This window comes from Taurulus bubalis (genome assembly GCF_910589615.1).
Source record: "Taurulus bubalis genome assembly, chromosome: 18".
NCBI classification, from domain to species: domain Eukaryota; kingdom Metazoa; phylum Chordata; class Actinopteri; order Perciformes; family Cottidae; genus Taurulus; species Taurulus bubalis.
This window is the reverse complement of record NC_136606.1, coordinates 8,236,729-8,263,047: the sequence shown is the minus strand read 5'-3', so window position 1 is coordinate 8,263,047 and position 26,319 is coordinate 8,236,729. Positions and strand designations below refer to the sequence as shown.

At 41.4% G+C, this 26,319-nt stretch overlaps 1 protein-coding gene across 1 annotated transcript; it reads left to right on the top strand.

The window, feature by feature from the left end:
- Nucleotides 1-1,977: 1,977 nt before the first annotated feature.
- On the top strand, nucleotides 1,978-25,381 carry rbm33a (RNA binding motif protein 33a; the record flags this gene model as incomplete). Its single annotated transcript, XM_079234282.1, has 19 exons — nucleotides 1,978-1,996; nucleotides 5,255-5,333; nucleotides 7,027-7,075; nucleotides 7,469-7,542; nucleotides 7,688-7,988; nucleotides 10,086-10,253; nucleotides 10,927-11,080; nucleotides 11,280-11,497; nucleotides 12,886-13,201; nucleotides 15,063-15,124; nucleotides 17,717-17,846; nucleotides 18,248-18,639; nucleotides 19,263-19,526; nucleotides 19,728-19,997; nucleotides 20,411-21,226; nucleotides 23,286-23,462; nucleotides 24,292-24,477; nucleotides 25,009-25,097; nucleotides 25,299-25,381. The coding sequence occupies 19 exons, from the start codon at nucleotides 1,978-1,980 to the stop codon at nucleotides 25,345-25,347; spliced, it is 3,813 nt and encodes a 1,270-aa protein (XP_079090408.1). The 3' UTR covers nucleotides 25,348-25,381.
- Between the last annotated feature and the right edge of the window lie 938 nt (nucleotides 25,382-26,319).

Below are 26,319 nucleotides of genomic sequence, written 5' to 3'. Positions count from 1 at the left end.
GGCACAGAATCATTGAGGTCACCATAATAGAGTGTGACAGCTCCCCTTTTCACATCTATTTGGAAGTAAAATCAAAATTCCTGGGAAAGTGAATCCAGGGAGTATAAATATCTCATACAGCTTTGGAAACAGCTGTTTAGAGTGGACATTTAATCAAGTGTGGAATCCATATTGATATGCATTGCACTTGCATCAACTCAAGTAGAAAAACTGGATACACAAGCTTGTGTATGTGCATACAGGTTTTTGGAGGCAGAAAGTTTAAATAAATAAATATAAAACAGGAGCAGCACTGGACCCTTGCCATTTGTTCTTGTTGTTTTAACTTGTACACAATTGAAGACTGAAAAATGCCAAGTATGTGTATGGAAGATTGCATTACTGTGGTTAAATCACATTTACTTTCAAAGATAAAGGAAAACAGTTGCCACCTCAACATATTTGTTGTACAATCCCCACAGTCCATTAAAATTCACACATTGTCTTTCACTATAAAACCCTTTACGCTTTCTCAAATTAAAACTCTCATGGCTGATCCCCTCCATCACCGTGGCTTTCAGATATTGACCTTGTGGTGCTACAAAATAGGTTCTTCCTCACTGCGGGACCCCATAATGAGCCAATACAATGAGGCTACAGTTCACTGCTCACCTCTCTTTGGTGTCTCTTGGGGTCTTTGTTGACGTTTGTCAGCCCAGGAGGAATTTGGGGGTTAGAATTCTGCCGTAGTCTGGCTGTACTCAGACAACATCTTTGACTCCCAGACTTATAAGCACAAAGGCGGTAAAAAAATTGGTCAGAGACACACAAAAAGAAGAAAAAGCTTTGACTTTACAGGGATAAAAAAATCAAAAGAGTGACTTGAATCCTGATTAAAACTTCCAAATTGATCAAGATGTGTTGTGGTATCCATAAAATGAATTAGACACGCTCCACCCAAAAACCTATTATTTTATTTATCTGTAGAGCTCAACTAATTAAATAACGAAGTGACGAATACATTTTTGTGTAAAATAATTACTTGTAAACATTGTTGCAACATTCTGTCGTAAACGAGGTGTCCTCAGCCATTAAATGACAACCCTGCCTTCAGTGGAAACAGCAGGAAGCACAAGGCCATAAAGAGTTGTGTGGCATTCGCACCTGCCTGACACTTCCAATGGCTATCTAACTAGAGGGAGAGAACAGAGTTTGGGTGCTTTTTTTTTAGCCTAGAGAAAGTGTTTTGCTTCCTTTTGTATTATTCTTTTTTTGTAACTTGTAATTCAGATTCAGATTCAAATTCAACTTTATTGTCATTGCACATAGTACTGTGACAACGAAAAGTACTTTGCAGTTTAATCTTCATATTATTAAAAAGAATACAACTGGACTGTATTTGGTCCATTCTTATTTAGTCAAGTCTTGCTTATCTCTGAAGGTGTTGGTCTCGTCAGGGTAAGAGAGCTCTTCCCCTGGAAAAGGCTGACAATAATTAAGTTGGTGTACATTAACATCAAAGTTGAATGCTTGCAAACTTTACAATTGTGTTATTCATTGTAATTTTATTTTTTACTTATGCTATGCATAGTCGTCTATATGTGTCAGTTTCTCAGCCTATATAATATTAATATGTAATCAAATGTATCTTAGCCAATTGTACAAACAACGCATTTTCCACAACAAACACTTGTAATGGACTGCATACTGTGGTGGTGCGCAGATTCAGGATAGCCAGTATGTTTACCTGCCCTGTCAAGCAGCTCTCGGGCAGCACACCGATCGGGGGAGCTAGTGTTTTCTACCCACAATGCATCACCGGCGGAAACACAGCGCGGCCATGTTTGTACTATTCTGGTCGTGAATGGATATCACTGCCGCATAGAATCTGTTCCCTTTCTTGTGTCACGTTTTGTACCGTTAAAACGGTGGAATACTGAAGATTAAATGCACTCTCAAGTTTTGTAGTCGTACTCTAAGTGGGACGCGCCGTGCACCATGTCAGCCAACGCTCAGAGTGAGTATTTGTCAACAATGCTAAGTTCGCAATGTAGCTAAGCTAGTTAACGTGGCTAACGATAGCTAATGTCAAAACATTGTTGGAAACATTCCCGTGTTTACGGCAGGGCACGTACTGGACCGTAACAATGATTAACAATGGCGAAAGATTAAACAAACATTTGACACTCTTGGTTGTTCCGTGAATAACGTGTGTTAAGTTAAAAGCAAATGCAGCGATAGCTTGGGTGCTAACTAACGCTAGCGTCAAGTTATTACCAATATTTAGCTTACCGTAACAATACGAGTGTACGTTATTTTCGCCAAGTTACCCACGATTTAAGATAATGAATGGATGACCAAATAACGCGCTAACGTTAGCTTTTCATTTTTCAGTCAAAATTTCCGGTGTCAGGTTTATCAGCTGCGTTTGCTAGTTTAGCAATTTAGCTAGCGCTAGCAGCCTTGCACCTCACACTAATATTACGCTAGCTGGTAGAAATCCCGTTTCACACTTAAATGACCGGTCGAGATTACGTCTGGCGTCCTGTTTGCCATGTTATAGTTACTCTTATAGTGTTAACGTTGCTTAAAACATGTTGTTATAGGACATAATGCCCCCCTAAAGTCGGTCGTTTTCAGAGGTGTCCAGTAACGAAGTACAAATACTTCGTTACCTTAACGTTACTTAAGTAGATATTTTGGGTATCTATACTTCACTGGTGTATTTATTTTTCAGACGACTTTTTACTTCTACTCCTTACATTTTCACGCACATATCTGTACTTTCTACTCCCTACATTTTAAAAATAGCCTCGTTACTATTTCATTTTGGTTTGTTTTCACTCCGGCTTGTCATCGTTCAAAAACACACACACAAAAAATCTCTCCGCCCCGTTGCCCACAGATACGTGCGCGCGCACACACAACAGCGTCGAAAAATATGTCGCGTGAAAAATAGACCGCTATATCTGCGTTTAAACGCTCACAGGGTGAAGATGCAACAGCAGCTCTCCTGTGAGGAGCAACCGGAGTTCTCCTCGCACTGGAGCAGCTCTCTGAACCCGGAGCAGCTCTCCTGCTCCAGGTGAAAATAAAATAAAAATATAATAAATAAAAAAACAGATCTAAGATCAATATTGAGCATGAATTGAGAGAGGCCGTATCAAATCTACAACCCCGTTTATAACATGTGTGTCGAGGAAAGCAGCTCACTGCAGCCACTAATACTGATACAACGTGATGGCTCACATATCTGCACTCATTCTGTTTTGTTTGGCAAAAAAAATTAAAAGCTTATTGTTTTCCACAATGAGCTATTTAGTAGTAACTAAATATGAGTAATTTTTTGCACAGATAGAACTTACACAAAACATTGTCTGATGGGGCAATCTGATTTACTTGAAAGTGATTGCAATTTTCTTTTATTCTGTTATTTATAAAAGCACAGATGAGTCACACAATTATGTTATTTACAGAAAAAGTTTGAGAACCACAGCTTTAAGTGTTTGTGTCGGAGTCGCCGCCGCCGCCTATTTTGCACTATTACAATACTTACAGGCAACTAGTTATTATGTCTTCCGCTCCATGAAACGCATGTTAATGCTCAGTACATATATGGTGCTTTAATGTATTTGCATTGTATTAAAATGTGATCATTTTAAATGGGCATATATGCAGCTGGAACGAGTAGCCTAGTGCATCCCACATTTTTCAACATAACATTTTAAAACATTATAGTCATTATGGCCTTTATAAAAATGATTGTTTTGGGGGAGGTGGGGTAGTGCACTATAGGCCCCTGAGACGTGGGTTAAGAGTTTTTCCTTAATGGAAAAAAACATTCCCCTTAAATTACTTTTACTTTTATACTTTTAAGTAGTTTTTAAATACTATATATAAAAGTATATGACGCAGTTCATCCTGTGGTTTTATTCCATATTTCCTTTTATCGTTTTCGATTAGCATTGGTCTGTACAGACTATCAGAAGACCATGTCGGTTTTAGCCAGAGTCTATACAGGGGACTTGGTGTGGTTGAATACATGCACGAGGCCTGTGAACTCATCAGCTTCTCAAAAGTGGCACTGCTGTGGCGGAACGATTCGTCGCCTCGTTGTTTTTGTAATGGGATAGCTTCATCTGCCTGTTATGTCTGAGTAGGACTTGCGTAACCCAAGAGAGCTTCAACAAGGTTCAGAGACTGACATGTTAGACCAACAGTTTTAAACTCAATCTTGGGCAGATCCACAACCTCATCTTATGCCATGTGTCTTTTTAATGGGCGACATTTTGACATGTCGCAGCAGCAGAATGGATGATTACTTTTATTTAGTTGCTTTGGTTTCAGGATCCTTGTATTGTGTATGCTGGCTTACCGACCGTGTTTCCCATACCATTTCTCATAAGGGGGAGTGGGGGCACACTTCTGCAGCTAGTTATTATACTATGTAATTGTGGATATGGATGCACTAATATAATTTGTTTGCTGTATTTACAATTGTGTATTTGCCAATACCAAATACTTAATAATACAATGATAATCCTCACATTTTGGCTGTAATTTACAACATGATGCTTTTGCTGACATTTTAACATTCAACATTGTGTTTTCCTGAAACAAACCAAGCATAGTTTGTCGGAGGGATGTTAATAATTAACCGTTTAACCTTGCTATCAGATAAACGATTGGAAGAAATATTATAAATTAAAAAAGGCAGCACAAAACTTTGTGGCTTGCCACTTAAAAGACAATCTGTTGCCGCTTTGAGTGAAAGGCGGGTGCCGTACCTGGCTAGCTGATTGCCGTCTACTCTGCTGAATCTGACTCTGCTTCACCCATGATCCACCTTTTAGGCTTTAGATTAGGTTTACTGGAAACGGATGCATTTCTTACTGGTTTTGCACAAATGTTAACATTTATACCCATATAACTACATTGTAACACCAGCCACATTTTAGTTTTAGTACGTGTAATAAAAACATTACCTTTCTATTTGGGTGCATGACAAACCAAGAGAAGGATGGGTTTACCAGTTTCTACTGTATGTCATGCTGTTGTTTTACATGTCATTTGTGTACTTAATGCTCAAGTTGTTGATTCAGCTTGGCATGAGGGTCAAGCCAATCTGAATCAACAACCTAGTTTGCTAATAATAGTCTCTGTACATTTCAAGTCGTGCAGTCCCGTAGGACAGACTAATATTATCAACCTATGAGGATGGTAATTTTATTAGCATAGTCAATTGCTCTGTAATCAAACGGCTTTTCTTTTGCAGATTATGACTTTGATGAATATAACAAACCTGGTGCTGAACGGTCACGCAGGAGAAGAGGTGAAGATGACGATCTAGAGAGGTAAATATCTCATGTTCTGATTTCTCTACAAAAGAGTGCTGTAATGTAAATTAATTGTACAGTTATCTAAACAATACCACCTAATTTCTCTACAAAAACCTAAATAAGGTGACAGCTGGCTGGAAATTACCAGGGAGCTAAAAGTTTCCTCCTGATGGTTTCTAATATCAAACACGTGGTTGTCATTTGAAGCGCACACACGTCAGAAGATAGCATGTATTACTTACTTATCTTTTAAATTGTTATGTCTCTTTAGCACACAGCTGATAGCAGGGTAGGAAATGTACATATTTTCTAGGGGGTAATCTTTGCTCCCACCGACTGAAATCCAGGGGCATTTAAAAAAAAAATTGGGGGCACGTTTTGAAACTTGTTAAATAACATTTAACCTTTGTTCAAAATAATAAATATACTTACTTAGGCTTACAGTATATGAGCAATTGTCATCAAATGGCAATAATAAGACTATTCGGCAGTAGTCTACAGATTCAACATGTTTTTATTAGAACAGAAAACATAAATCAGACAATCCTATTCAATTGTATTCTTATTTATTTGTGGCTATTTATTGTTAATTTTTTTTTCAACAACTATTAACAATTATAACTGTTTTGTTTTTCAATAATTCAAAATTATATGTATTGATTTATTTGTTGCCTTAATCATGTTGTACCTACCTAGTACAGGGGTTAGAGCATGTTACATCACGTTACAACAAGCTTTCCATTAAATAAACAGGTTGGGAAAGATTTAATGGGGTAACGTGACAAAAATATTACGACACACAACCAGATGGTGAGTTACCTTCGTTCGTATCGCCGGTAACTTTAACGCTGTAGCCATCTTAATGCTGATTGGCCAAGACTCGACACGTCACATCAAAGATGTTTTATTGCGAAGATCACGACATCACCTTTTCTCCGTGTCTCACTCCAATCTCAGAAACGCTGGGTAGCCAGTAACTAATGTTAGCTAGCTAAAGCAAACTAAATAATTTCAAAATAATGATTACTAGTTATCACTCACCGTAGGCGATGGCGTGTTGCCTGAGATGGTGATGGAGACTGTTGGCTGATCCTCATTTCTCCTACACTCGCAGTCACAGGTCTGCCAAAAACATTGGCAACTGGACCGGGTCATATAGGCTGCGATGTTGTTGACAAGTTTATTAAATAATCATAATTATTAGAGGAAATTATGAAAAAAATGCCCCCCTCCTAGTGATATCAGGGGCAAAATTATATTTCTTAGGGGCAGTTTTGCCCTCGTGTATTTCCGACGCTGGCTGATAGGTATGTAGTTTGTTTACATGACGAAGCATAACACTTGCTGATAGGACACAGTGTTTCTCTCTATGGCAGAGTTCTCGGCCATCATTATGGGTGGGACATTATTCCTCATTGAGCTTGACCTACCCTTATATTTAAATTTCAATAAATGAAAGTGACGTTATGTGACTCGTCATACAGTGCATTCAGTTGGTGTGAGACAGACGGTCTTGTAGTGCTTCTTTTATTTCACAAATGATTATACATTTTCAAATACCTGTTTTATTAAATCGAATATATTTTCAAATGTATTATGTTTGTTGACAGCCCTATTGCAGAATAACATTATTTCTAAATAGATAACACTCTGCAATAGTATATGACTTGGCTAACCTGTTATTTAATGTTGTTTCTCTTTTTGAAAGTGATTTGGAAGAGGAATTGTTGGGGGAGGATTGGCTGTCAGGTAAAAAGGTAAGATAACACTGTTTTGTTTACTTTGATTTTATACTTGGTGCCAATAAAACACTTGGCTTGTCAGTATGGTTTCTCTGCTTACAAGCAGGAAACGGAAAATAATATCCAAAACATTGGGTGTGGGTGTTGGTAGAACATTTAGAAAAAAGTAGTGAACAGTTGACTTGAAGCAGGTGGCACCTCCACAGGGGGAACTGTTGATGTGAACCAGGAGGAAGTACAGTGGACAAAAAAGAACTGTGTTGACCTGCCCAGATTGCCTTCACCACATGGGAATAGAGCATCCTTTGGGGTTGGAGGTGGTCCCCTGCCCCCACGCCTCACACATGAACAAACACACACAACTACTGTTTTAAAGCACACCATAATGTTCATTTATTTTTGTTTCAGAATCCTTCAGAAGTGTCAGATGAAGAGCTAAATGATGACCTTCTACAAAGTGATGATGAAGATGTAAATATGAGGTAAGCTAATGGAATAAGTGTCATGTGTTTAAGTTTTTAATATTGTCAGTTATAAAGCTGGCAAAGTCAAGATCCAAATCTGATGTATTTTATCATCATACTTCATTTCTGTTTTCTGCTAATCCCAATATGTGTTTGCTTACAGTGGTCCGAGTATAAGTGTCAATGCCACATACAGCGTGGGCCCATCCTATGGCCAGCAGGACAACTCGCATGGAGCAAACTACACAGATGACGTTGTGAACCTGGGTGCAGGGGATGTAGAGGAGGAGGGGTACCAGCGTGAGGGGGAAGAAGAGTACACACAAGAATACAGCCAAGACAACAACATAGAGATGCCTGAAGACCAAATAGATTACACTGGAGAGCTAGCTCAGGGTGACGATGGGTACCAGGATGAAGTGCTAGACATCCAAATCAATGAGCCCATAGATGGTGAATTTCAAGTGAGTTCTCATTTTCTTTTTTTGCATGTAAAAAACAACAACTAAAAAAAACCCACACACAAAAACACACACACCCTGCCCTCCCTTGTCTGTCCAACTCTATTGTTCCCAAGAGATGATATCAGTTTTTCTTGTCTCAGTAAGGGGACAGTCAGGATTGAAAATCTATTCAGGAGAAGGAGATGTTGGTTGGCGTTTTTGGGCAGGAGAGGATTAGATTCATTATCACTTCCTGCCAGTTAATTTCTCCGTCTTGCTGACAAAGTTCGTGTTGACAGCTTGTTTGGCATGAGGTAATGCTCTGCTGTCGCCTCCAAATCCGTGTGCCATTGTGACCTTGGGCCCTGTATCTTTGAGGGAGTTAGAAGCTGCTTTGTGTTGTGGAGATGTGCTGCCAATCGGCGGAGGTTAATGTGGGGGGCTTTTATCTCGGGCTTTAGACTGGATCTGATAAAGTCTCATGCAGGTGAAAAGATTATTGACCTTCCTGAGGACACCCCATACAGTTTTCTAATGATTGATGCGATTTTCCCTTTTATTCGTTTCCTTTCCCTCTTAGCCAGAACTAAGAGGATCAAAGATAAGACCAGATCCATGTGCAAATGTCCGTTATGGGCCATTTACTAAGGTGTGATGGTGTTTGGCACCTGACAGAGATATATTGGCCTACCTCCTTTTTTCAAACAAAGATCAGATGTTGACCTTCTTACTGAAGGTGTGCGGCACAAGTGGATGCCTATTTGGGATTTGGTGAAATGTCTGCCGATGTAGATGTGTATTTTGTATTATGCGGAATAACTGTTTACAAGGTCACTAAACTGCCTGGCCTTGACATTTTGCTCGCCATGGTATTCAGTTGGTACTATGTGGAACAGTTTAAAGGATTAAGCTCTTGTGTTCCCTTGGGGCAGCCTGTCCATTCGTCTGGTTTGCTGAAAGTGTTTTTTTTCTATTCTGCATTAATATGTGCTGCTGTTTGGCAGGTTAATGGAGCGCAACACCAAACACCATGGTGTGACCTACAGTCTGACCTTATTTAGCTATTTTCTTAGAGGGTGTTGTGCAGATAAAATGTTTGAATGACTGGCAACTCCTATACCAGAAGTATGACGTTGTTAGTTTCCTGGAATGACTGTGTATTTAGGATTATATGAAATGATTGCATACATTTTCTTACGGAATAGAAAAAGAAGAAAAAAAGAAGAGAGATTTGTCGTCTCCCAGAATGTTTGTCTGTGGGATGTTTTTGGCATGGATGCATGAAGTTATTGTGCGGTCAATAACAGCGATTTGCAAGGAGTCAGTCAATGATATTTTCACCATCATTGAACTGGGAAGGAGTGCTTTTATCCGTGCCTGCATTTCTGTATATCATGTCAAACATTTACATCTCATTGAATTTCAAATGCTGCCAGGAATAGTAATGAAGCCTTGCTCCCACTGTTATGGTAATTTGGGTTGGGAGGGGGGTTACATGGTGTCTCCCCAAAATCCTCTATAACATTATGTTTGCCTTCATGCTATGTATGATTTTGTCATTTTTCATTAAGAAAAGGAAAAATATATATCTGTAGTCAGTATATTATCATTAAGCACACATTTGTTTTAGCAATTCAAATTAGATAGAAAAATGTGTACATCCCTATTTAATAATACGGCTCTTGGATGTCAGTTGAGCTCCAATTTAATCCATGTGTCCTTTGTGCTGTTATTTATTTATATATATATATCAGCTTTCTTGGCCCTGTGTGTTTACACATACATGGAATTTCACTCCGATTTCACTTAGCTCTCTTCATACATACATATATACACATTATATACAAATAAACAAGATAAATTATACAAAAGACATTAAAGAGAACAGAGTTAAAGACAATAGATATTTATTTGGTGTGTGTGTATATATATGTATCATTTATTTGTCGTACATCATAACAGCATCACGTAGCATAAATAGATGTTTTTAATTTCAACAGAGATACTAAGAGATTGTTTTCCAGCATTGGCTGGAACATGGTCGGCCATTGCAGATCCTTATCGAAGCGTTGTTACCACTTTAACTAATCAATACGTATTATCTTTGTGATCTTTAAGAATGATGAATATCAAACCTATGATGATCAGCGGCTGGGTGAACATGGAGTCCAACAGGAGGAGATCCCACAGGAGCAGAGAGGGGGAGAAGAGCAGCAGCAGCAGGAGGAGGAGGAGGAAGAAGAGGAAGACCCAGCCGAAGACTCTCGGGTCTTTGACACAGAGGAGGTATGCTGACATCCTCCAAATAACTGATGGACTTTTTGTTGCTATTTATCTTTTTAATTTAATTTTTATGCTATTGAAACCTGGCAGTTAACAGATTAATTAATTTTCATCATAGCTCAGTGTATGAACATAGGGGTCTGTAGTTATATGGTTAATTCAAAACAGTGTAGTTTCGTGCATAAAGTTAATTAAGTTTAGTTTCAAAGACTCATTTTGTAGTTGGTAAATTCATGAAGAAAGTTTGACGAGTGATTATCAGTGTTGAAAGTAGACAACTATAAAGATTAATTTAATTATGAATGCTGTCTTGATGTCGTCTGTTAATCACATGGTCTATAAAATTCCAAAAAGTCAGTGCCAATTTCCTTAAAAACTTGGTCTTCTAAACTAAAGATATTTAGTTTAATGTCATAGAAGACAAAGAAAGCCAATGAATATTCCAATTTTAGAAGCTTGAAATGGATACCTTTTGGCCATTTTTGTTGAAAAAGTTACTTGAACTATGTATTGATTATCAAAATTGTCACCTTCTTTCGATTAACTAATGGATTGATTGGCTACTAGTTCTCGCTTCAGAGCAGGTTGTGTGATGTACTGCAAACCATCCTGAAATTAAACATAACTGATAGTAAAAATTGGGACTTTTGTTTTTAACCTCTAAAAATATCCTCAGGTTGAAAATGAAGAAACGAAGGAGGAATCGGACGAGGAGGATGAGGAAGATGAAGAGTCTGGTCGCATACGGTTCAAATCTGAGAGAAAGGATGGTCCTGTTGTGCGGTTGGCTGATGCCGGCAGCAACAGGAGGAGTATACCTGAAACACTAGGTACAAGTTCCTTCTACTGGGCATAATTTACCCTTCGTTCAGTAAAAACTCCTATTCTTAATCAAGTACTCATATTTTCTGATTTAAACCTTTGCCAACATAGTTTTACATTACATGGACTTCAACCTATATTTCTTGCCAAGGTCTTTCCACACAGTGTTGTACAAGTTCTCATTTTTCCTATTCCACCATTCATTAGAGCTGTCAGAGAAGGCGAAGCAAGATCTGATGCAGTTTGAGGAACAGGAACGGCAAAAGAGACAAAACCGATATGGAGGCCGAGGCATGCGAGGAGGAATGCGAGGAGGCAAAGGAAGAGGAGGCTTCCCACCTTTTGGAATGGTCGATTTTAGAGGAGGAAACAGAGGAAGAATGATTGACCACAGGATCCCCCTGATGGGAAACATGGGCATGCAGGTAAACCATTCAACAACTTCAACCTGAAGACTTTTTTTTTTAAAGGGATAATTGTTGTGGCTACAAAGCATCACACTCCTCTTGAGGAGTAGCTAAACAGGAGCGTAAGAGCTTCACTGGATAAGATGATTTGAGATGGCGTGACTTAACATTTTTGTATTCATCCCAGTTACGACAAGGCTTGTTGTTTTTGTACGTGACATGTGTTGTGTTTCGCTCTCTTCACTGTCTAAGACCTCCAAAGCTATGGTCGTTTGTGCATGACCAAAGTCAAAATGCTCTGCTCCCCCGTATCTATGTTGATATATGGATTACAGCAAATCATTTGGCAGTAGTCCATTTAGACAGTATTATACAAAATTAAATTTGTTCTTGCCCAGGATTTAGTTTCTTGCGGGGTTTTATTATTCGATGTCACTCGAAGCATTTAATCCTTTGATTTACATGCCTCATCGGTTCATACAATACCTTTTGAAGGTCTAGGGATAAAGTCATGACATGAAACTTAAATACAAACAACTGTGATGATCTTCAGTAACAGTCGAAGGTTATCGTGATGTTTAAGATGCCATGTTTCCATTTTTAATGTATTTTTTTATTTTATCACTGAATATAATTATGCATTTTACCAAGGCTGCATTTTACAAAAGTGCACCAAAAGGAAACTATTGTTCATAAATGATACATTACCAATATACCATTGTGTTAAAGGGGTTGTTTTCAAGGCTGTGTGATATTTCACTCCAGTTCTCCATTGTTTATTTATATTTTTGTATTCTGTGACAATAGGTTGTAAAATTCAAAACAAAACACTGGAAATTAATATTTAATGACGGATGGACAACATGCCAACACTATAAACATTCTGCTGACTGCTGTTAATGAGGTCTTACTTTTACAACATATTGTATGTTTACTCACTTGACTAATTTGGGCACTGGTATGTTTATGTGTTTGTTTGGTAGCTTAAATGGATAGACAATAGCTAATTATCAAGCACCCTTTTGAAACTTCACTTGACGATATAATTATTGCTCATTAATCAGTTGTTGAATCCCTGGTTGATTCTATTTTGATGCTAGCAGACAGCTAACTTTTTCTTTTGTTTTTCTTCTTCATGGCTGTAGCTTTCTTAAAAATATATAGTGATCCACCAAGGTTACTCTCACGAAGAAATTCTTAAGAGCACTTACTTTAATTTTCAGAGGAGCCCAGGATTAAATTCTTTTAGGATACTATCTTCATTCTTGCTTGTGAATTGACTTGTTGGTGTGTCATTTCATGTCTGCAAGCAGTGATGTCAGAGTCTTCCCAGAAATAGATGTGTTTTGACAGGTTGTTTTTGGTTTTCCCTCCTCTTCGTTTCCCCATCTCTTTCCAATTAGCAGCCGTCCTCCCGAATGCCTCTTCCTCATCAGCAGCAGCAACTGCACTCCCAGCAGCACCACCCTTCACGTCCAAGAGGACCTCCTCCTTTCCAAGACCATGGGCGCCCGCTTGCCCAGCAGCCCCTTCAGCCCCTCATCCCTCCGCACATGGCACACCGCTCCCCACCGTTACGGCCCCAGATGGAGCCACCACCACGAATGATGAGCTCCCCGCCACCCAACTTCCCCCATCATCAGCAGCAGCAGCAGCCTCCACAGTCCAAAAACATCCACATTAACCCCCATTTCAGAGGGCCCACGTCATCGTCTGTACAAGGTAGTTTAATCTACTCACTCGAGTGTTTTTTTATGAGACTATTTTGGTTTCACTTCTGTGGCTTTAAAATAATTTCCCTCATTTCCAGTGATTTTGTGGATTCGTCAAAGTGCTTACTAATTAGTAATATCAAAAGTGTTATCTTGCAATCTCATTCACTAAATGACGGCAGTTCTGCCACCTTGCATTAGCAAGGAGATGTGTAGCATCAAGCCAAGCTCCTAATTATACACAAGGTTGCGTGTCACCTGCCTCCATGACCAAAACCAATCACATGAGATGTGATGGAAGTAGCCTCCAACAACTGCTCCAGTTTCCAAACGGCAGAAGAAGCATTAAAACGTCAATTGAATAACACTCTAAGGCCCCGCCCCTTTGTTATTTCCCGCTGCTACTCTGCCAAGCTGTCGGAGAAGCAGGGAGCCCATACTGTCACTAACTTAAGTCCTTGAAGAAGCATTATATTTATTTTTTTTGGGGTGAAAACAAAAAGCTATTTCAGAGAGACACAGACATAAGGGTCCAAAATATGCGTATCCAGGATAGTCAAAATTAGTATAAAAATAAATAAATAAAAGTATCAAGATTGAAGCTAAAGCCTACGGATCACAATGTAAACGTGAACCACCATATCACAAGTCTTGTTTTGGCCCCTGATGTGCTCAGCCTGTTATTAGAAGTGTCTGACAACAATATGGAAATTACCCAACAGAGATGGACCTTTTTTGTTTATCTAAAATGTTGGATAATGGTGGTTGGACTCCGACTTTTAGTTTACTGGGTGGTCCTCAAAAACTTAAATTCATAATCTAAATTCTGAAAATAAAAATCATAATTTTCATTTCATCCAAATGTTGGCAGCTCAGTTGAGATGCATGCTATTGCTGGCAGTTATCCGTACACTGTCCTGAAAGGTGTCTGGATTAGAATGTCATTTAGTTGTTTGGTTGAATGACAAGTGAATAGCTCTCTCAGCCAGTAATGGGTTTATCCTCCATTTTTCTTCTGGCGGCATCACCATTTCATTCCCTGAGATGGGTTTATCTGGCCTGTCTGTCCAGGCAGGCCAAGATTGAAATTTTGTTAGTAAAGCGTGCGTGTGTGCGTGTGCGTGTGCGCGTGTGCGTGTGCGTGTGCGTGTGCGTGTGCGTGTGCGTGTGCGTGTGCGTGTGTGTGTGTGTGTGTGTGTGTGTGTGTTGCTGTGTGCAAGTGCGCATGGGGTTTTGGTTTTGCTCCTGAGAGGAAAACGTGTTCTGGAAAATCCTGAATTGCCTGTGGTTATGATTAAGTGTGTATGCGTTTGTATATATGTCAGTGTATCTTTTATTTATATATTAATTTAAGTGATGCATTCATATTTAATGTTTTCCAGTGGTAGATGTTGACATACAATTACATAAACCCTTATTTTTTTAGCAGTATGCCAGAAATATGAAAATCCAGTTAATTGACTTGGAGGCGCAACTAGCGACTATTCTCATTATCGATTAATCTGTCGCTTATTTTATTTTTACTTTATTAATCGCTGAGGCTCAACAGTGAATTATAATGTTAAAATTTGTCAAACTGCAAATGTGTTACTCAATTGTATCTATCTTTTTATTTTGTCAAATTATTCTCATGCATTTGATATTTCCTTGAGCTCCCTGGTTTGTGCTTGGCTGTGTAAAGATGTGAGGAGCAATTCTGATATATATTTTAACATGTATGTCAGTGTAACAGCCTTAAGCATGGAGATGTCTAATGGGCTCCTCCCTTTCTACTATCACCACCCTCTCTTTGCCTACTGCCCTTCATTTTTCCTTTTCTCCCCCTCCTCCATCCACCCCCTTTCTCTTGCTCTCTCTCTCTCTCATTGCAGTGCCCTTGATGCCTCCTGCTCAGAGCCAGCCCAGACCTGCTGTGGGTCCTCAGAGGTTCCCTGTGAGTAGCAGCTGCTCCTCTCCCTCCCTTTTGCCTCACTTTCTCTACCTCTCCACACTGCTAGCGTCCCTTTTTGTAAGGGGCAATATCATTACGCCAATTAGACCGCCTGCCCAGGCCAAATACTGTTAAAGCAAATCTGTAAACACAGATACGAGTCTGACTGCACAACTGGAAATGCGTGATAGGGGCTTTAGGCGGTAGACTTTTGAGGTCGAGGCTGCAGTGGCGGGACTTAAGTTAGCTACTCTTCATGGATGGGCTGGGGCTCAGACGAGCGAGCTTGGCACATAATGGAATTGTGAAACCAGGATATACCGCCAGTTAAAATTCACTTTCCACAAGTTTGTGTCCCAAAGGCAGGGAGACCTTTTTTGAACGGTATTTGAATTAATGAAACATGCTGGTGGTTTGATGGGTCTGGGGTGAGCCCTCTTGCCTTTTTTGCAACATATATTCCGAAGGCTGAATTTCACGTGAGAGAAAAGGGATCTTAAGTCAGTGATTTCCTGTAAGAAAAGGTCTTTTATTTCACTCACAAAGAACTCATTCCAGGGATGACGTAAATGCCTTTAAAGTAATTACTGTATTGAGGGAAATGGCTCGATAGCAAGTCAGCCAAAGTGCCCTAAGTTACTCCGTCCTTCTAGTTAATGAACCCCAGGCATCAGGTGGTGCTGGTACTGACTGACATCTTCCTGGAAATTGCATTTTATATGGATTTATGCAAATTAGTCATTGGAAAATAGCTGCATCCAATTGCATTCATTTGGATTTACAACCATGTTGCCAAATAAGCCAGGCTTTCACATAGTCAATCTTTGTCCCAAAAATGTTTTTATTTACCTCTTTTCCAACCGTCACTGTCAGTATCGTGCAATTCCTGTTCCCTGAGGTCTGTGATTGTCCTAGATATTGATGGCACAGTAGCAGGGAGCTGTTTTTGCTTCTGATCAGACAGTAGAAGGTGAGGTTGGAAGGGTATGCAGACAACTGGGCTGATGAATAGCATAGCGTTAGATTCCCCAGCTGTCTATCGCGCTCAGTCTGTAGCCGCCAAGGACACAATTTGAAATGCAGGTGACATACCAGCCGGCAACATTCCATTTACCAGTGGGCACCTGATTACTCATGATTATCATACATTATCATCCCATCAAATTTAATTGTTAAAAGACAGGGCGAATGGGGTCATAGCCTCTAGTATTACTGCATTACATTTTTGCGGGTGGAGACTGGTTTTGAAATATTTATCTCGGTGCCAATTATAGGCATTAGAATATTTAATACGTTTAGATAATGACATTCATATTAATCACATAGTGAAGATGCCACCAAACCTAATTTCTAGTCGTTATAATATATATATATATAGCCAGCAGCCTGTTTATCATATATATATATATATATATATATATATATATATATATATATATGTAAGTAATATTGATTGAGATCCTTTATTTATTTTTGCCCGTGTTGTTGATAATTCTATTCTTCCTTAATGAGTGTTAGCAGTCTCAGTCCCGTAACTCTCTCAGGACCATATCCTGAAAACAAAGATTATGCTTCAATGCCTACAGTTTAAATTGATATAAACTGTAAGAAGTTCACATGAAAACCAGAAACAAAACATCTTCTTAAACCCAAATTTCCATTCTTTATTAAATACTCGGACATTTGACCCCTCTCCATTATATTTGTCCTGGTTATCCCCTCGCTGCAGGAACTATCCTAGAATCAGTTGCATATTGAGCAGCCAGCAGCCTGTTTATAAAGGATTAAAAGAGAGAGGATGAGCAGTGTTATTTGAGAGGTATTATATGGACACCAGAGTCCTCATTGTGCAAACCTGCCTGACCTTTTAGAACAGTATGATTGGCCCCTCATTGTGATCCCCTGTCTTTGTAAGCCCCTTTGATTAACTTTCTGTTAAGCAAGTTTTTGGAACTCTGGCCTTCTAGCTTTCTAACACCTCTCTTCTCTAAATACCGCCACGCAGCAGTGGAATAAAGATGGATTAAGCCTTGATAGCATCTTAAGTAATTTACAATAGGCTTGGAGGAGGCAAGCAGCCCATTTGTGCAAGTGCCACGTGTTGAATAGCAGGTTAATTTTTCAACAGCGATGGATGTTTAAAAGAAAAAAGGAGACCGTTATGAGGGGGATTCGAATTCCAAGGAAGGATTAAAGGGTTGTTATCTAGTTTTCCTTGGGAGATGGATGGGGAGTAATGTGCATGCAATGAGTAGAAGGCTGTCGAACATACGAAGCGGTTGAGACAAAGGTGAGGGCACTTATCCCTTCCTGAAATGCCCGATCCTTGTTAGAGACAGGCTTTTAAAGGTTTTTGAACAAAGCTCAAGTAGCATTAATGTGGGTTTGCTCTCAAATTCAGGCTGAAGGGTTTCTTTAATATTGGCATGCATATTGATGTTTACAACTCAAGATTCTGCATCTTTTTAATGACCCTAGCCTTTCAATTACAAGCGCTCCCTGTTCGATGCAATACCATTTTTCATTAGTTTTATTTGTTTGGGATCATGGAGTTCCCAGTATGGCCTATAATTCATGGGTTTTGTGTTTTCCCAGGGACCGGGAGACTTCCAGCAGCACATGACTGGTAATTTTGGTCAGCCCCAGCGGCCCCTTCATCACATGGAGCCCTATAGGAACCAGCCACCCCAAGGCCCCCAAGACAGAGAGACGCTCTTTATGGGAGGTGAGTCCCACACCCACCTTGGACGAGGGTTACAAAGCTTTCTTGGCATATTTAATCCTATTCGACATCACCTCTGGCGGTATACCTACAGGGTACGCTGCTTGCTTTCGGGTGCTTCCCTATCAGCAGCACTCATGTTAAATGCATGTGTGTATATATACATCTGAATGAGCCTTAGAAACTGCATTAAACACCTATATTTCAGATTTTTCATTCACAATGCAGAATTAAAACAACCCACTTTGTTGTTTACACTTTCACCTTGATAGAGTTGTCTGTTTCCCTTGCCGTAAGACTATACATCCGGAGAGGGAGTTACTAATGCATTGGAATTGGCGCACAATGCAAAAAAACTGACATCTCTGTTGTGTTGCTGCTTGGTCTTTCTTCTGTGGGCTCAGAGCGCACAGAGTCAACACGGTTTCCAGGGCAGCACATGTTTGATCACCAGGGCCCCAGCCCTCTGATGAACAGCAGCCACAACCTCCACCAGCAGCAGCAGCAGCAGCAACATCAGCAGCAGCAGTTGCCTGGCCAGGGCCACATGGGCTTTGGCCCACCAGGACAAGCCTTCAACCAGCCGGGCCAGGGTCCGCTAGGAATCTTTCCAAGAGAACCCCCAAGACCCAACATCCCTCCCCACCAAGGGCATCAGGGGATGGTCGGGTTGAATCAACAAGGCGGCCCCCCCAACCAGCCCAGACCCTTCATGGGCCCTCGTCAGCCGTTTGGCCAGCAGGGGAACCTTTTCCCCCCTCCACAAGTCCAGTTTGGGATGCAGGTACGACTAAGAGTAAGTGATTTTTAAGCCAATAGCTGTCTGCCTGTATGTTCCACAACAATGTTGTGCTGTTTCTCTAGTTCTTCCCCAATTTGTTATTGAATTTGCTTGCTTAATATGTTAATTTGACCTGCGTATCAGAATGTTTTTTTCAGCATCCTCTTACCTGCAACAATTCTTGTACTGGAGGCTTGCAAACAATTTTTTTGCCTGCCATGAATGTATGCATTTTTCTCAGCTTTGCTCTAGATTATTTAAATCGATGTGGCAAGAGCAATGACTAAACAAGAGTACTGTACACGTGAATAAACTAGACTAGTTATTATATTCACTGTTACTGAGGCGTTAAGGAAAAATACTTGTCTGTTTGGCACCTCAGCTCTTTGTCAAGAGGCATAGACAAGAGCTCCCTCTAGTGATTGAATCACTATTGTTGTACTACTGGGGAGATACTTGAGGATCCCAGTTGGAGGTTAATTACTGTATATGCAGGAATTTCCTGATTTAATGTTGAGATTAGCATTCATAAGAAGTAATACCATGGCTATTGTAAAAAATGAAATAAAAAACCCAATACATTCTGATTAGGCTGGTTTACTCATGTTATAATTTATCTTCTCTCACTGATATTCCAGGGTTTATTGCACGGCCCTCCGGTCTCCCAGCTTGGGCATCACGACTCCTTGCCACCCCATCAGCCCATGCACCAGCAGCAGCAGCATCATAGGCAGGAGTTATCACATCATCAGCAGCAACATCTAAATGTCAATGAGACTCGTTCCATGATGCACCATGGCCAGAATCCTTTCCATCAACAGCAGGCACACGGTAGCCCGAGGCAGATGACTCCCCGGCCTCAGAACCCCCAACAGCGCAACATGTCCAACCGGCAGAGGATGGTGAGAGATTAACATATCGGCTCATCTATTTTCTGTTCAAACTGATTAAAGGCTGTAAAAAAGGCTCATTCTAATAACTAATATACTGTTGTCGTCTTTCATCAATAAGCAAATAGCATATGAAAAATGGGTAAAACTAAATGCATATTATCAGATTGATTGTAAAAACATAAAATGCTGATATTTCCCCCCTTTCTTCAGAACACGCCCATTGCCAAGCAAATGCAGCGCAACAGCAACCTCCGGGAGCTCCCTGTAGCACCTGGCAACCCAAACATGAACAGTGCCCGCCCTGCCGCCAACATTAGGCCTGTTGCCAAGGCAACACAGGGGATGCGTCCTGGGCAGAACACTCAGCTGGTGCCCGACGGTGGAAGAGGAAGAGGCCAAGTTGCTGCCAAGATGGAAGCGCAGCCTGGAGGAGGTGGCAGGATGGTGGTTCGCAAGGAGATCCCAAGCACGGCATCACAGGTCAGCCTTTTAACAACAACGATTTAAAAAAATAAAAAAAAAGGCTTTGGAACCATGTCGTAATGGCACAATGGACACATTATTTCTGCGATTTATTCGGCATTTTAGTAATATCCTTCTGAAATGGTACGATAACTGTGAGAATTTGTTTCCTGCTAAATTTTCCAGTGTCCCAGAAATTATGTTAGTGTGCTGAGAAGGACTGATTATAAGTCCAATCATAATGTTGTTAATGACAGCAGTCTCATTCCATTGGAAAGACGAGATCAATACTACTGCATTTTTCTCTTGGGTTTTGCCTTTGATTACATCGGCCCAAGCAAAATGGTTCAAATAAGAGAGTGGCTCACAGCCTCCCCTTCAAGTAAGTAGAGACAGGTAGTCACATTGTCAGTTTGTGCTTTGTACCACAGGACCCTGATGAGGATGAGGAGACGCGGCAGTATCGTCTGAAGATTGAGGAGCAGAAGCGTCTGAGAGAAGAGATCCTGAAGAGAAAGGAGATGCGACGGCAGATGCAGGCTGGCGTCAGAAAGAAGGAGCTGCTGGACAGGCTCAACGCTCAGACCCCGAGCCAGGGCCCACCTCCTTCACATATGCAACCCTCACAACAGAATCAGCTAACGCCACATCATACACAGCAGCAGCAACAACAACAATTGCAGCAGCAACAACAACAACAACAATTGCAGCAGCAGCAACAACTACAGCAACAGCAGCAGCAGCAACAACAACTACAGCAGCAACAACAACAACAACAGCAGCAGCAGAGACAGTTTCCTCTGAGGACACAACAATCATTGAATCCATCATTGAAGAGTCCTAATCAAGCCAATCCCATCCCTCCCAACGGCGGTCCTCATATCCCTCCACCACGTCCCAATGTCAAGGCACGTCTGCAGATGGTAAGAGGTAGCCCCCAGCAGCAACAGTCCCCCGGGCCTTTTCCAGACCAGCAATGGAAACCGCCTCAACAGAATCCGCAGCAGCTGCAACAGCAGCGAAGGAACAGTGCTGTGCAGAACGTGAACAGGCCTGGGGATCAGATGCAGCCCGGTCAGGTCCCCCCAAAGAACATACCTGTAACTGCCTCTGTGGTACCTGGCCAGGCTCAGGCGCTAACTCAAGGACCTAAAACTGGGGCTAAAAGAACTGTGATGCAGCGGGCAAAGAGTGTCGAAGGCCAGCAGGTGCCACAAAAAGTCAGAGTCGTCAAACTTTCAGGAGCGGTGAGCATGCCAATTTAATTTCCATCCAACACCTTCTTTTGTGTTTGGGTCCGACATTTATTTGATCCTCTTGAGCAGAATTTACCCACAGGGGAAACGACAGTTTTGAAATGAAATGCCACTGATTGCCCTCACTCTGTCTATTTTGTAATCTAAAAGATATCTAACCTATGGGTTTGACAAGGTGATATCTGTGTCATTTTGGTAAAAATTGATTTGTTAAGAGTTTCCTCTCTTAAGCTTTGGGAACTGGTATTTAAGGCGCAATGCCTTTACACACATTTTACCTTTTTAGAACACAGAAAGGCTGAAGGCATTGAAGAGAGAAGTATGACATTTATCTGAAGAGTTGGGGACACCTCATCACTGCTCTTAAAGGTTGACATCCTCTTTTAAGGGCAGAAGGGTATTATTTTAAAGATAGAGGCCTTGGAGACGGTAAAACAAGAATGACAGTACCACCAACAAGTGCAGAATTACCACTGCTGGCTATTTTAAACTCACTTGATAAGTTACTGCTGTGGCCTTAATTACACATTAATCTTTATTGAAAAACCACAAAGGCATGCATGTTAAACACTCATACTTGTCACTGATGAGACACGTTGGTGCGATGTGATAGTATTCGAAATAAGCCGCTTTCCGACTCCATCCCAGAGGATCAAGCCACAGAGCCAAAATCTCAGGCTGGCTGCAGATGAAGATAACTGGGTGTCAGTGCGTTAATGGAAACCTGCGCAGAGCTATCTGATGTACCGCATCTTGGAGAAAGAAGGAGAGTGGGATGTGTGGCGGAGAAAGCGAGATGGAAACGGCTAAGGCCTATAGCCGTAGTGAAAAGAAGATTGTCTTGATGCTTCCTCTTCCACATTGTTCTGCTGTCATCAACGGGCACTTGACAATGTTATCTCCTGCCTTCTCTTTTTTTTTTCTTGCTCTCTCTCTTCCTCTGTCATCCCTTGGTTGCTTTTTTTCAGCATCAACCCATCTCTCAGGTGCAAGGCAACAAAAGAATGCCAATCCAAGACCCTTGTAATTAATCTTTTTTGGTTGAACGGAGAGGCAACATAATACCTGTGTAAGAAAGTTGCCACTTTTGAGGATTTGGATTTGTATGGCTTAGGCACACAGATAAGAGGCAAATTTTATTTTCATCAGGGATAATACAAAGCAGCGCAATACACAAAAGCTGGGGAGGAGAAGGGTGTAAGGGGGATGGGGTACACATCGAGCTGCTGTCGTTCCAGTGTAATGCAGCTTAGCATTTGATGGGTGCAATCAGGAGCTGTGATTTCTATAGGAGGGATTAATCCATTTACTCTCAACTGGGGACAGGTCAGAGATATCGCCTCTTTTCTTCCCCTGTATTGATCTGTCACATCTCTCCGCAGAGTCGGGGAAGAGACGACCTTCAATTCTTCCCCCGCTTGTCAACAGAGTTGAGCTGTGACTTTATTTGATAATGAGACCATCACCTTGTTGAGTTGATCTTTATTCCCCACAGCATGTCTGATAGGGATCCAGTGCCAATGCTGGCACTTTTTTACCTCTGCTTTGTAGATATGTCCTTGCATTTCTCCCTGATGTCCGTAAACACTTTGACTGAATGTGAATTAAGGATCAACCAACTATCAGCTATGATAGTCTTTTTACAATTATGGGAATAGTTCTTTTATCCAATTGCAAATAAAATGGATACATTAGAAATAAGCTACTTTGGCTCTGTCTGTAGTAACCGCTTTATAGTTGCAGTCAATGTCCCGCCCACAGCACATATCTGATTGATTCACGAGTAATTGTGCCCATCAACACCACTTAAGGATACTGACATGCGATGTGCAAGAGGAGCTCTGTTTCGAACGCAAGACAGACGATATTGCTGAAGTTACAGTACAATCCTGCAAATGTATATTGATTGCAAACATTAGTTATTGACCTCCTTGATCACCAATAATCCGTCTCAGCCATAGCCTAGGATTGTGATGCTTCAGATAGATGGAGATGAAGGCTGGAAGGTTGTGTGAGTGGCTAATTAATGTTTTCCATCATCCTCATTCAGAGTGGAAACGGGCCAGTGGCAGCCGCAGACCCAGTGCAGCAACAAGGCCCCTGGCCAGCAACCCCCGTGAACCAGGCCGTGCAGAGGAAGGTTACCATGGCGGGGCCGCCGCAACAGGCACCAGGCGGGACACCGCAGACAGGCCGAGGGGTCGTGGCCAACCCACAGCAAAACAGGGTATGTCATAAACGGTCACATGCCGCCCTTTGTGCTTTGGACACCAGCAACCATTTCACTTAACATATACAGACACGCACACAGTATATTAATAGAGCAGACTGTTGGATAATGGCAGTTCTGAAATAAAAGGAGCTGAAATGTCTCCTGTAAAGTTGTCTTATGCCGCTGGTGCTAGCTACCCTGGCATTCAGTAGACGTACCAATCGAGCTGGAGTGGTAATAAGACAGGACAGTGTGCCAGGTGCAGGAGTATTGACACGCTGAAAGCAGTGTAACACGGGGGGCTACACAAGGTCCCCTGGCCTCGCTGCACGCCTGTCACCACCAGGCTGCTGTCACAGTTACCATACACACTGACGCTGACAGGGTAAGGCAGTCACCATAACGCTTGCATGGCTCCCCCACCCCCAACACGCACACACTCCCTCTACCTCCTCTTATCTCTTTTCGAAGTCTCTCCCTCCTCCTCCTCTTCCTCTGCAGCTGAAGAAACATACCTCTCACTCTCGAACTCAAATGAAGATATGCCATGCCACATGCATCATGTTCTGACATTGATGTTCTATGTAGAAATATGATAAGTCAATCATGTGAAAGCCTGGCGTGTCTGAGAGGCACAAGAGGAAAACGCATATCGTTTTTAAATGTGCCTTTTGTGTTGAGAAATATAGCTCCTCTTCACACGGTTGAATGTGAGATTAAAACATCAACATGCCTGTGAAAGCAGTGAGAGGTTCAGTCTGTTTTCGCCCGCTCTCTTGCTCTTAAACCGTACCCGCTTATTTTTTTTACTTCATGTGGGCAATTTTTCTGACATCTGGTGTAGGTTGTCGTGTCGGGCCGGGGCCGAAGTAGAGGGGTTGGTCCAATGGGTCGAGGTCGCCCGATGGCTACCCGACAGAGCCAAAAAGGAGCCGAGAATGAACGCTGCACTGTGTCCATAGAGGGCCTCTCTTCATCCACAACCGACATTCAACTGCAGAATCTTCTCAGGTCCATCGGTCCCATCGAGGTAGGTACAGCAGCTTGATACTTGCATGTGCACTTTTTATGTATTCACATACCTTTCTTCTGACTTAATGTGCTTGGAAAGCATCTAGTTTGTATGATGAGTAACAAAATGAGCACGTACCGCGTGATGAAGCATAGCTATGTACTTGTCTTGCACCCAGCAGAGGGGTAGTAATGAAATCTTCGTAGTGTGATCCCATAGCGCCCTCTGTCGTAGTGATTAAGTAGGTATAGAAAACCACCCCCACTCCCTCTTGTGGATGAAGGGAGCATCTAGTTGTTTCGATTAGACCGTTTTCACAGGAGACATTTTGACTTGTCACCGCAGGAAAAGCTTGTGTAAATAATTCAATGAATTAATGATGGCTGAATTCTGTTTAGCTGCTTTGATTACACCCTCACTTGAACACTTGACTTGAACAGAGCCATTGTTAGTGGTTCTAGTAACGTGTGTGCTTTTCCTACGATGACAAGTCAAAATGTCTGTCGTGGTACAGGCACATTTGTATTTTACTATTTCTGTTTATTGCAGGTGTTCAAAATGATGCCCCAGCAGAGGAAAGCACTGGCCACATTTTCCAGTCCCCAGCATGCAGAAAGTTTTCAAATGAGCTTCCATAGGTAATCAATATACTTCCCTCTTTTTTATCATCTATATATAAAAGCCCAATTAATGAATTACCTACTGTTGTTGCTAATTTTTACATCTTGCCAATGCGGTGGTCATGGAATTTAGCTACTGTCCAGATTGTACAATGTTTTCATTACTATCTTTGCCCCTGAGACAATGGCTCAAACATTGTTATCACAATTACCACACAGGCACATGATTGATTTGTCCCACATTGATGTGTTGCTGATTGATGGATGAGGAGCGCAATTGAGCCAGAGAGTCCCGACACGAGGAGTCCCTTCCTCCCAACGCGGGAGCCTCTCTCGTGCACCGCTCCAGCTCTGCATAGGAATACTTCTTCAGCCCTTTGAGGGTCACACACAGTCAACGTCGCTGCACAGAAGCATCATTCATCTCCTGTCAACTTGGAACAGTGACTATAAAGACCTGAGCTGCGAGCATGCTTTTGTTTGACTTTGTGTACCAACTTTCCATTGTTGTAAAATGGCACCGGAGAGAGACACTGGACAGTTAATCCTATTTTAACGAAGTTTGTGCATCTTCCGCGGACACTTAAGTAGAACTTATCATGGGATAATGGTTGCTCCCCTCCTCAGGTAGATTCATCATTAAGACAAAACCAACACCTTTTGTAATTGTGATACGACCACTTCCTCTGAGTTGTTTTAATTATTCGCGGCGCTCTGTTTGGCTCGGTGCAGGAGATGGTTGAGGCAGGCTGTGGCCAGCCAATCACACAGCAGTGTTTGTCCCCTGCTGTAGATGGCAGTATTTCATCACGAATGGCGCTTCATTTTTTTCCATCTCAAGCCCGCTTTCAGGTAGAGACGAGTCTCCAAGCAGTTTCTGGGTGAATGGCACTATCTAGTGGAGCGCTTGCATACAGGCACGGAGGTGGATGATTGAATATTTTATCACACAGTAGTGACGGGGACCAAATTGGCTTTGGACGTTAAATAAATAGGAATAGTGTTTTTCTTTCTTCTAAATTACCAACGATTTTACAAATTGTAAATGTTGTGACTCTTGTGTATATATCTTGTGGTGCTTTTCCGTTTGTGGGACAGATTGTTCAGATCCTCTCTAGTTCAGGTTAGTCAGTTTGGTCATTTGGCGTTTCGCTCCTTGTTCTCAAAGTTTAGATCTTTTAACCGTTTCCTGGAGTCCAATTTGGAATAACCTTTCACGCGTGTTGGATGTATGTTTTAG